Below are 12819 nucleotides of genomic sequence, written 5' to 3'. Positions count from 1 at the left end.
AATATTTTTTTTAGAATTTTTTTTAAAAAATATGTTAGGATATATTATTAGCATTACTCATAAATAAATTCGTAAGAGAAAATAAACGACATTGTTGGGGTTAGGGGAAAAAAAAATAAGAGATTGAGAGAGATAGATAATTCATAATTGAAGTGTTGCAAGAACAAGACCAAATAGAAAAGGACCCCTTCGTGGTGAAGAAAGCTTCCTGCGCGTTGACACCATGAAACAAATCCCGCCACGTGTCGCAACCCCAGCTGCTCATCAGCCTCGCCATTAGAATCTGAAAACGTGCCACGTCACCATGCCTATCTAAACCCACCAATTTCGCATCTCACTCTTCCAAATGTAAATTGAACACTTCAACTTTTTCTTAGACAACAAGTCAAGAATGACGTTTGTAGTGAGCACATGCACACACATCCCAAACAAAACAGCCGCAAACTTAATAAAAAAATCCAAAACCCCTCTTAAACCCTTTGGAACACAAATTGCAACCTAACGCTTCACACATGACACAACATAAAAACAACAACAAGAAGAAGGAACCAAACTACATGCTTCTTCAATAGCAAAAGCACATGAAGACTAATAACAACGTTTCTGGGTCAGTTTCTTTCTTCTTTGTTCATCTCAATTTGCTACTCTTTCATTTGATCCAAACTGTATTTAGATTTTATTCTATTTTGTTCATTTCATCCCTTTCTTTCTTTTGGTGCTCCTTATATTCAATCAAATTTAATTTTTATGGATTGTTGGTGTAACAAATTTTACATTATAAACTAGTCAAAAATCACTGTTGGGATGATTTTTAAGGAAACTGTTGTAAAAATGAACAAATTTATCAAACAAAGCTTATACTATCAATTCATACACCATTTTATTCTAATGAATTTGTGGTTGCTGCATAAGCTTTGTTTTCTTATGCTTCTATATGTAGGTTTTTTTTTACTTTGAAAACTTAGCTAACGATTTGTTGAAGAAAGTAAGAGTGAAGTTAACAAATATTTTGTTTATTTGTTGGTTTTGGAATGGCTGCAGGGAGAGGAAATCGCGGAAGAGACGCAACGGTGGAAGTGATTATGTGGAAGACACACTTGAAAAATGGAAGGAGTACAACAGGCAGCAACAACTTGGCTCTAGAGAAAATGGGGTGGAAGTGATTCACAAAGCTCCCGCAAAAGGGTCGAGAAAAGGGTGCATGAGAGGAAAGGGAGGGCCTCAGAACTCCGATTGCAAGTTCAGAGGTGTGAGGCAGAGGATTTGGGGTAAATGGGTTGCTGAGATTCGCGAACCTATCAATGGCAAGCTTGTTGGTGAGAAAGCAAATAGGCTTTGGCTTGGTACTTTCTCCACTGCACTTGAGGCTGCTCTTGCTTATGATGAAGCGGCTAAGGCCTTGTATGGCCCTTGTGCCCGTTTGAATTTTTCCGAGTCAATAGACTCTAATGGATCATCATCTTCTAGTGGAAGTGATAAAAAATCACCAAGTGGTTTTTCAGAGAATGGTTGTGATGTTGCAAAAGCTGAGGAATTGGAGGTGAACCGTCATCGGTGTCATGAAGAGAAACCAAGATTTTCTAAGGTTGGTGTCTTTGAGGAGACAGAAGAGAAACCGATTCTTTCTGGAGGTTGTGTGGCTGATGACTCAATAGAGGAGTTGAAGGAAATCACAACTGGCTTTGAACAGTGTCAAACAAGTGAAGAATGTATGGCAACAACTTTGAAAAATGTTAAGTCTGAAGTACCAGGAGAAAGTGAAGAAATGGAGAGAGAATTGGAGGAGGTTGTGAAAAACTCTGGCATAGGTGGAGAGGTTAATCACTTGCGGAAGGAGCCTATGGATATAGCCATGAATGCAAGAGGTAACTATTGTAGCTCTCCTGGCTCTTCTGATGCTGCTACTGAACATGAGATTTTGCTCAAGAGTGAAGAAACAAGAGGAGAATCAGTTGAAACTTTGAACTCTTGTGAGTTGAGCTGCAGCAACCATTGCCTTGGATTTATGCATAATAATATGCTGCCAGATACCAATCTAAGACCAAATCCTGAGGCATCTATTGCAAAGAAACATACTGAGGAAGTAATTTCTGAAATCCTAGGACTATGTCAAGGCAAGTGCTTGAAGATTAGCCATGGTCAGTCACCAAATGAGCAATTTAGAAGAAGTGAACATTTTGATGAGATGAAAACTAGGCTTAAGGGTTTGGAATGCAAGCTGAGAGCACATTCTATTCATTACAAGAATCAAGCACCAATAGTAGGGGACTCCAATCATCCTTCTATGCAGGGAATTCATCTGTTTGGTGGTGGCACTGTTGGACCAATTGAAAGTATGTCCCAAGTTGAGGCTTTGAACAACATCAACACAAACAGAAATTCACTACCTGGATTTAGTTCTGGCCATGGTAGGAAGTTGTGTGATCTTTCTCAACAGCTGCACAAACTTGGTGGATACCTTCCTGAGCATTGGAATAGTGTGCAGTTTCCAGACTTGGAAGTTGGTCATGATTATAGTTTCTTAAATCCTGATTATGATTTTGGTTTATATGAAGAGCAGAAGTTACTTGATATATGCTTTCCACATGTAGGATCTTAGTATATTATTAAAGGCTTACAGTGTTTTTCGCTTTGGTGGGGTTACTTATAGCATGTTTTTTTTCCCCACCTTGGCGATTCAATAAGCTATGTTTCCGTTTCTCTATAGTGATTTTGTACTTTGTAGTAAGAATTTTGTATTGAGTTATAAATTATAAATGTTGAAGAACTATGATGATTACCCCACTCCAAATGTTGATTACGCCATTCATATACGGCAAAATGCAACCACTATCGTATAATCTTAAACTGAATTCCCACATTGCCACTTGCCATAAAGTTATTATTAATATTTGATATCTCAAACTGCATACTTTTTAAGTTTTTGGCACAAAAAAACACATTTTTATTTTATTACAAGCACTATTTTTGGTGTAGACAATGGTGGGATTAGTTCTTTCTTCTTTTTTCTTTTTTTCATATGCGATACTCAAACTTAAACTCTAGTTAAGAAAAATAGACGTGTAACTAATCACTCTTACTGAATATAATACTATTATTTATTCATAAAGAAAATCTCCAAAACTTCAAGTTAATATAATAAGCAATAACTATTAAAAAAAAAATTGTAAATACTACACAGTACACACCTAACTTGAATAGCAACAATGGACAAATTAGAGTACCTACTCTTACTTGCATTGTAGTTGCCTTTAGCAATGAAAAAATACAAAATTGTGCAATTTTCTAATAAATACAAATTTCCAACAAAAAACCAAAGGGCCAAAAAGACTAGCCTCTAAGCTGTAGGCTGGTCATTCAATAATTTTCTCCCTCTCTGTTCTATTGGTCATTCAATCTCTAATTGAATCAGCAAGATTTTGACAATCGGTTAGCAGTAATTGGCTGCGACATTTCAATAATTTACTGTAGTCCTGCAGTGATACTGGATTCTCTTTGCATGGATTTAGTGCACTCATATTAGAGATCTTGAGAATCATGTTCTGAACTAATCATTATGAAAATGGCTTTTTAACCTGAGGAGTGAATGTTGGAACTTCTGAGTACTACTGAACACATGACCTTGAATGCATGTTGGTCAATCTTCTGCTCCATCTTTATACCAGAATGTATCCCAAGGCCCACTTTTGCTGCTCAACCTTAAGAAAACAAAAATATTAACTCAATAAAAATCTTATGAAGAAAATTTTGATCATGTTATTCATAGAGTATCCTACCCCTCCCCAATAAAATACCAAGATAAATGAGAACAAATACTATGTGACTTGATGTCAAGTCACATTCATCCAACATGTCCTGTGTCATTTTGCCATTGTTCCGAGGTAGGATTTGAATATGAGTAGTGCAATGGGTAATAACACACCAACATGAAGTTTCCCAACTATCACCTTCCAAATGAATTAAATACTTCACATCCAAAGTCCAGCTAGAACACGCAAAGCCATGAAGATAAACAATCCAGTCCAGACTCCAGGAAGCCCTACTGGAGCCACCACCAGAAGGAAAGTTGAATAAACTAGTCCAACTAACACCTACCCATAACAAAAGCCAAAAGAAAAAAAGGGCACGAGGAAATGAGTTAAGAGGAAAGAATCATATGGCATGTTTAACTATCTTTCAACCTAGGAAATTACCATCGAGTAAGCAGCATAACCAAAGTCTGATACCCCGTAATAAATCCCATCAATAACAAATGCCAAAGCATTCACTGGTCAAGATCCAGCAACAAACTGCACATGTAAATAAATTTCAGACATTCCAATTGACGTTACTGTGTATACATGCTTCCACAGAAAGAATGGAGAATTGCACTGCATATAATGAACCCTTATCAGCCCTACTAAAAGGTTACCATGGCTTAAACACCCATCAAGAACAAAAATTCTGATACTGTCAAAAAATATTAGCTTTCAATGTATTAATCAACATTAGAGGAAGAACAGACAGACAAAAAAATAAATATAAACAGACATCCAAATGAAATTCTTTCTTCTACTTTCTTGAGCGAACTCCTTTCCTGGTAAATGCACTATAATAGTTTCAAACAAAAGGATTTCAATTTGGAGTTGGTACTCATGACTTGGCCACTCAGACCCAATTCTGCACAGGCTAATACTTTCAAACAAAAGGATTTCAGTTTGGAGTTGGTACTCATGACTTGGCCACTCAGACCCACTTCTGCACAGGCTAATACTTTCAAACAAAAGGATTTCAGTTTGGAGTTGGTACTCATGAGTTGGCCACTCAGACCCACTTCTGCACAGGCCGAGTGTCTGATTCTTAAAGTCAATCCAAGTCAACTAGGGAGTGGCATATAAAGCCTACAAAATGATAATAAAGGTAATTTTCTGCAAACAACTGTGATTTCTTACCCATATACCTGACCGAGCAACATCCAGAACTTCAGAATCTGTGCTAAATAAACTAGAAAATGCTCCAAACCCAAAGAATAAGATCATTGACAAAGTGATTCCTGCTCCTAAACCAATCTGTTTAACATGTAAAAGAGAGTACCAGAAAAGAATTCGGGGTCAGTATAAGTTCCAATCTCACTAACAGAAGGTATGAAGGAAGAAGAAAGCAATTTATGGTGACAACCTGCATCACTCTAAATATGACAAGGCTTGCTTGCTCATAATTTCCCAGGGAGTAATTACGGGCAAGAAGTGCCTGTAAAAGAAATGTCATTTTAACACGATACAGTAAGTTTCAGCCAAATTAATTTGATAGGACACCGGTGAATAATACTGATATTCATATTGGTGAGGAGTCACATAGGCCCACTATATGGAAACTGGAAAGTTTATTCTAGGAGAAAGAAAATAGGATTAGGGAGTGCGAGTTAGTTACATGATGTGGCATAGTAGATTCTAACAAATTCTGTTAGGGGATGGAGTATGTAAGGAGGTGAGGAGAGAGAAAAAAGGGAAGGGGGAATGGTGGTTGTTTAGGGGAATATTTCTCTGGAGAAGGAGTCACAGACTCTGGTTGTCATTCTCAATTCCTGTACTAGCTTTCTGCTATCTTTCATATTAAATAACACTGTTATATTGAATTTCTGTTTTTCATAACACCGTGACCATGAGTTCTAACATAATTTCAAAGACCTAATAATTTTGAAATAGTTAGTTTGTTTCATATCTTCAAATAATAGATCATATCATCTGTACCATTTGAAACTGCATGATACAGAGTCAATTCTTCCAATCTTTGCCAAATGTTTCTTTTTGGGCCACATTGGAGGATATGGTACAATATTTGAATTCCTATTTCTTACTAATACCATTTCAGTATCTTGGGAAATGGAAAAGTATCAAGCTTATCATGTAAAATGGAATGCCCCCTGCTGGACGGTCCCACATCGCCTGCTTCAATTCTTGGAGTGTAACTTATATATTTGTTGGTCAACTTCACTTAATGTCAATTGGTTTTAAGATAAGATTTAACATGGTATCAAAGCCTATATCCCATCTTGGTCAATCGCCTGTTCTGGTAGGCTTGTTTGTTCTGACAGGCATTTGTGAAGGGAGGGGTGTTGCAAGGTCCCACATCGCCTGCTTCAATTCTTGGTGTGCAATATTGGTCAACTTCACTTAATGCCAATTGGTTTTAAGATGAAAAATCTAACACCCCCCCCCCCCCCCCCTCCACCAATTTGCATGATTTCATGGTCATGGAAAGCCCTCAAATGCTCACCATAATGCCATTTCATATTATAGAACTTTATTCTTCTAAATTCATGCGATATGGAAACTGGATGAGCTAAAGTGCCCATGAGATATGTATTGATCATTTAAACTGGTATAACCTTAGTATGCATCCAAACAAAATGCAATTTATAGTCCAATGCAATATAATTATCTAACCTGACCAGCAAGTGCCAAAGCATCATTGAGCAAAGAAACAGACAACCAAACTTGCATGCAAATTTGATGACCTGCCATAGGTGGTATAGGGCCCTGCTGAGCTGCCACAGATGTTGACAGCATCACAGTTATAAACACAGCCAAAGTCCTAGCAGAAACAAGACCACCCACAAAATGCAATAGTTAAAAAGGAAAGATTAATCTGCATCGCACCTTAACTCACATAATGTATTCTGCCTAGTAATAGAAGCAATTAACCAAACAAAACATTTTCAAGTTAATGAAATTCATATTTCATTCTCAAAATACAAAAACATTTTAGGAATAGGGGGAGGGGGGATGTCTTTAAAAACTTCAGCTATTGGGATAGCTGGTTCAAGACACAGTAAAATCCAATTTGAATCAAAAAGTAAAGTCTCTCCCAGAGTTTCAAGCATAGGACAGAATCAAATGAAAAATAATAAATAAATAAATAAAACTTAAAGCACAAAATCAACAGAAACCAAAATGTTATGCAATCCACATATTCACACTTAGGTCATTAATTCTCAAGAAAAGGTATTGTTTGAGATACTCAGTTGAGTTAAATTTTCTATCCACAATCATGCACAGATGAAGCTGAATTTGCTATCCACAATCATGAATAGATGAAGCTTGTCTAAGAAAATTTCAATGACATACTGCAGAAACTTGCAATCATCTTTCCAATCTACTCCAATCATTTCATCATCATTACCAATTTTCATTGAAGGGAAGGGAAAGGCAAAGCAACAATTCAACTTAATTGTGCATACCGGATTTCAGATAGCTGAAAAATTTTCTCCCATAAAATTCGGAAGGGATTAGCAGCACTTTGTCACTCAATTTCCATAGCAGAATGAAAGCTATTAAATATCTGGTGAACACAAAGACAAACTCTGTTGAAAGCAGATCACATGAATTAAGGGATGTGTGCAGAATGCACAGATAATACTAAGTTTAACACATCATTGACATACTCAGAGATCAAAGTAGCAACTGTAGCACCACCAACACCAAGACCAAAAAGAAATATTAATATTGGATCCAATATGGCTTTAAGAAAGTTTCCCACACCTGACATTCCAAGGCAACCCTTCATTTTTTACATCAAGCAAACCTAGACATGTACTCCTATTTTTCCACAAGTACACATCAACCCCAGCAGCACTGCATGGAGCATTTTGTAAAGCATAAACATGTAAAAGCATGAAGGTGACATCCCATAGAGCCAAATTGCAGTGAGAAAATATATAATCCATCATGGAAATCACATATATAAATTAGAAAGCAAACACTCAGAATTTGCTAGAGGATCTTATGGTTAACTATAAAGAAAAAGGTAAAATGAAGAACATATAAACATTTGCTGGTAATAGCATTTTCTTTGCTACATCCCAATTCATTTATTATTCTCTATTGTAACATTATACTCTTTCAGCATTTTATATAGTATTCCAAAAAGGGCCTTCACCATGAATTAAGATTGTTTAAATAATCCAATTGTCAAAAAAGTTAAAAACCTTTGCATCTTCCCAAAAAATATAAACCGTGGATAATAGATTATAGTTTCACAGATTAAGACAATCATGCAATCCCCCATTACATATTTACCAAGGATCATCTCTGTTAATAGATACTTGTTTGTAATTTCAAATTTCAAATTATGAACTGTCTCTTTCCTTGATTCATAAAGGCATGTTAAACTGTTAATTTCTTGTCAAAATTGAACTATTTCTAAGCTCAGTGCCATTTATAAATAAATAAAAACTTCAAAATTGTTGCCAATTAAAATTATTCAAAAGTACTGTTGGTAAATGAGTACTTGATCACTAATGTTAATTGTATGTAACATATGAGAAGAGAGAGAGAGAGAGAGTAAGCTGCTGAAATACTTGCCAACAGCATATAGAGGTGTCTTCGTATCTAAAAATCCACGAAAGGTGCCTTGCGCAGCTAATGCGAGCACAATTGCTGGAGTGCCAAAGGCCCTCAATGTAAGAAACTGCTCAGCAGGTCCACGCATCGGAGAATCCTAAACAGCGTATAAATGGAATAAGTGATGTAAACAAGATTATACAAGTAAAATCCAATTATATAAAACCAAGTACCCATGAAGAGAAGCCAAAAGTGTTTTTCTTTTTTACATTTCATGACCCCTAAACCAACAAAAAAGGAACAAAATACCAAGATATAAGAATTTTCTTGCTGCGCATTTTTATGTTTAAGAATCTGGAATCAATAATACAAAATGATGGAGAAATTAATGAGGATGTCACATACAAGATACAAGCGGGATGGCTAAAATGGAGAAGAAGGCATCCGGGGTGATTTATAATTGCAAAGTATCTATCAAACTCAAAGACAAATTTTATGGTATTGTTATACACCCAATTATACTATATGGTAGCTCTTAGAATGTGGGTTTGGGTTTAACTTAACCCCAAAAGCTAGCTCATAAGGTGAGGGTTTCCCCCACTTATATACTCTATCTTGACCTTTTCTCTAGCCAATGTGGGACTTGGGGATTTTCCAATAAGTCCCCCTCATGCAGCACTTTTGGGCTTAGTGCATGGATAACATGGTGGGTGGCCCTTCGAATGGATTTATGATAGGCTCTGATACCATCTTAGAATGTGAGTTTGGATCTCGACCCAAAAACTAGCTCATATGGTGAGGATTGCCCCCATTTATATACTCTATCTTGGCCTTATCTCTAGCTAATGTAGGACTTGAATTTTTCCCAATAATAGTGAATGCTAAGCTTTAAAGGATGAGAGAGAAATGCAGGAGTAGCAAAAATGAGAATGTTAAGATGGAAGTGTGGTTACACAAGAAAGGACAAGATACAAAATAATTATATATAAGAAAAATTGGTGTAGCATCGATTGAGGAAAAGATGACAGAAAATTAAGGTGGTTTAGACACGTAAAAAGAAGGCCATGGGAGGCACCAATGAGAAGAGTAGGTCGCCTGGTCTTTAGTCTAGTGAAAAGGAGAAGAGAGAGCCAAGATGGACTTTGGAGGAATTTGTCAAGGGAGATCTCATGATAAACAATATTCTTGAAGCTTTGGCTTTTAACCAAACTGAATGGTGTCGTATGATTCATGTAGTCGAACCGACCTTACCTAGTGGGATAAGACTTTGTTGTTGTTGTTGTTATTGTTCTTGTTACAAAACACATAGGAGCCATCCCGAACACATTTCATATACCAATTAAAAGCTATATTAAAACAAAACATAAGTCTATATCTGAATTTTTTTCCCCGCATTTATGATGATTCATTAAAATTATACACCACTATGTAGCATAAAATAACTGAGTAAGAAAAAAGTATCATTTGCAATTATGAAACATAAAACAAGCTTATAACAAATTAATTACAAGTTCACTAGCTAACCTCATAATTAAGTTCAAAATATTAGCTGAACCTGAAATATTGCTTTCCATTTAGACTTTTCATGATACAATTATCTTGCTACAAGGAGAGGTTGTCCAAAGAGGCAAAGAAATTTAGACCTAAACCTGAATAAAGTGTGCTTCTAGTGTTCGCAACTAATGATTATTTTTTGTTTTCTTTTTCTTTGTGTTAAGCGGATGGGATTATCTGGCCTGGCAAAGTGCAGAATCAGAAGAAATTATAGCACAAAGCAACGTAAAATCACTTATATGAAATGATGTACGGATCAATAATTAGCCAAGTATGACATACAGCAGGTATACCCATGATATTCATAAGAATGCCAGAGCCAAGCGTAAGCACCACAGTTTCAGCCATTCCAAGAGTTGCAGCAAGTGCTAAAGAAGTTGATACTGAAGGAAGGAGCTTCTTGCTTTGGTACTTGCCAGAGAAATCATGACCCACATGAGATCAAAACTATTTGTATATACATCTGAAAAGGAAAATCTATGACCATGTCAAGCAAATGTAGACATCCCTACTAAAACTTTGATACCATAGTTGAAAAACATACCATTTTTATCACTTGGAATGGACTCTTCCTCCTTCCTAATCAGTGCCTGCTCCTCCGCAACAAAGGATGTAGTAACATTAAGTAAAGGAACATTGAACGCTTTTGACACTAGATTAAAGCCAGAAGCTGAAACCCCAACTGCAGCCAATTCAACTGCCCCTGCATGGAGAAATCTGATTAAGGGAGAATTCTCTATTCAACAGCAATCATTTATCAATACAAGTCAAAACAAACAGAACCAGAGAAAAGACAACACTTGTTACCATAATTAAAAGGTATGTTTGGTTTCAGAAAGCATTTTGTGTAATAGTAATTACAAATTGACATATTGTTTTGACTTTATTTCCTGTTTCCAAAGATTTATATAAGAAATTATAAATTTCTACTGTTTTCATCTTTTCTTGCATAAATATTTTAAACGGAAAAAGAAACAATGTGGCATTTTGTAAATTTGTAATTAATAGCTAAAATTGAAAATGAAAACAGAAAAACATTTTCTCTAACCTAACAAACCCTTAGCTTCCAAATTCAGAATAAAAAGCTGAAGCTATCTCACAATTCTTTTTTATTTCCCCAAGTTAAATTAAAACTCCGATCATAAAATTCATTTCCACCAATGTACCTATGTGGCCAACGAACGCTGTGTCAATCAATGAGGCAATAGGATCAGCCGCCAAAGCCAAAGCAGCAGGCAGAGCAATGAGCACTATCTCCATCCCAAGTTCATCAAATTTAAGTCAGCCATTCCTGTTCATGGGCCAATAAACAAACTTCAAAGTAAATAAAGATGCATAAAATTAAATTCAAGCAAAGCATAGAAAACAAATTCATCAATTTTAAGCCAGCCATTTCATTTCAAAGCCCAAGATTCAATCTCCAAAACCCCAATTTGTAAATAAACAAACAAGCAAATAAAAACTCTTAAATCAATACAAAATACATTTTACGCATAAAATTAAACTAAAAATTCAAAACAAAGCATAGACAACCGATTCATCAAATGTAAGCCACCCATCGCTGGCCAAAACCCAATAAACAAACTTCAAAACCCCACTTTACAAATAAATAGATTAAAAAAGTTCAATTTCCATTCTCTGTATATTGAAAAAATTTACACTATCAATCAATTATAAATCACTCTACATATGAATTTTAAAGTAGTTGATATAAAAAAAATAAAAAATCTGAACATACATTAAAAAAAAAAACTATGATTAGATAACAGTGCTATTAAATTCTAAAAAAAAAACACTTAAATTCAACTTCAAGGAACTCGAAATCAAAGAGTACCTGAAACAACGAAGCAGCGAAGAAGAGGAATCATAAGGCGGTTTAGGGGAAGAGGGTTGGAGGGACGGAGTTTCCACGGAATCAGTGTTGGCATTTTTGTTCTGAGAAGAAGCTTTCGGTGGAACTCGAAAACGAAGACGTGCGAAGCAATGAAACTTCGTGAGAGGTTTCAGCGTTGGGGATTTCAGAGAGTGTGTGCAGAGAAAAAAGGTAGAGAGAGAAGACACCATTCTCAAATTTGGAGCTTCAGAATCGGAAATGAATCTTGAGAGTGGAATTTGCGGAAATGCCAAACGAAGCATAACCGTATCTTCGATTTTTTATTTTTATTTTTTTGAATGTAACGGTTGTATGAATTTCTTTGGTCAGAAATAATTTTTTAATAGTAACAAATCAATTAAATAAAAAATATTTTAAATATAATAATATTAAATAAGATAAAGTTAATTAAAAAAATTATATTTGAAACCAAAAATATTTTTTCCTTATATTTGATTTGATACCGAAAGAAGTAGATTAGTAGTTATATTTTTTTGGTAATTTTTACTAATTATGTTAGGTCTTCATTTTAATAGGCTACCAGTCATTTAGCACATGATTGTCTAACATAAGTATTTTTTATAAAATTAAAATTTATAATAAAAATATTTTAGAATATATAAATTATATTTTAATTATTATCAATAATAAATAAACATTTTAAAAATATATATTACATTTTAAATTTATAATAAATAATTTATATACTATTACAAAGATATTTTTAATTATTATTTCCTTACAAAATATTAAAACTTAATTGAAAAATAAAATGAAAATGTAAAAATAAAAAAAAATCATGATGAAAATAAAGTTGATAAAATTAAGTTGTTTTTTTAGATAATTGTGAAAGAATCTATTTTAGCTAGTAGTTAAATCAAATAAAAATAAAAATATATATTTAAAAGAAAGAAAAAATAGAATGAAAAAAAAAATTAAAAGTTTAATGTATAATAGTAATAAGAGAGATAACAATTTTTAAAAATACTCTTATTTATGAAATATTTTAAAAATGTTCTTGCTAAAAAATAGTTATTAAAAGTTCACTCGTTTAAAATACAGATTTAATTT

The 12819-nt window shown here is 34.6% G+C and overlaps 1 protein-coding gene and 1 pseudogene across 1 annotated transcript; one reads left to right on the top strand and one right to left on the bottom strand.

Moving 5' to 3' along the window:
* Positions 1-457: 457 nt before the first annotated feature.
* On the top strand, positions 458-2791 carry LOC114395673. Its single transcript, XM_028357505.1, has 2 exons — positions 458-607; positions 1042-2791. Exons 1-2 carry the CDS (start codon positions 582-584, stop codon positions 2597-2599), a joined length of 1584 nt encoding a protein of 527 aa, XP_028213306.1. The 5' UTR covers positions 458-581; the 3' UTR covers positions 2600-2791.
* Positions 2792-3130: 339 nt separating this feature from the next.
* LOC114397364 lies at positions 3131-12011 on the bottom strand (annotated as a pseudogene).
* Between the last annotated feature and the right edge of the window lie 808 nt (positions 12012-12819).

Source organism: Glycine soja, chromosome 18, assembly GCF_004193775.1.
Source record: "Glycine soja cultivar W05 chromosome 18, ASM419377v2, whole genome shotgun sequence".
In the NCBI taxonomy this organism is placed as follows: domain Eukaryota; kingdom Viridiplantae; phylum Streptophyta; class Magnoliopsida; order Fabales; family Fabaceae; genus Glycine; species Glycine soja.
Note: the sequence above shows the minus strand (reverse complement) of the source record. Positions and strands in the feature narration are given on the sequence as shown.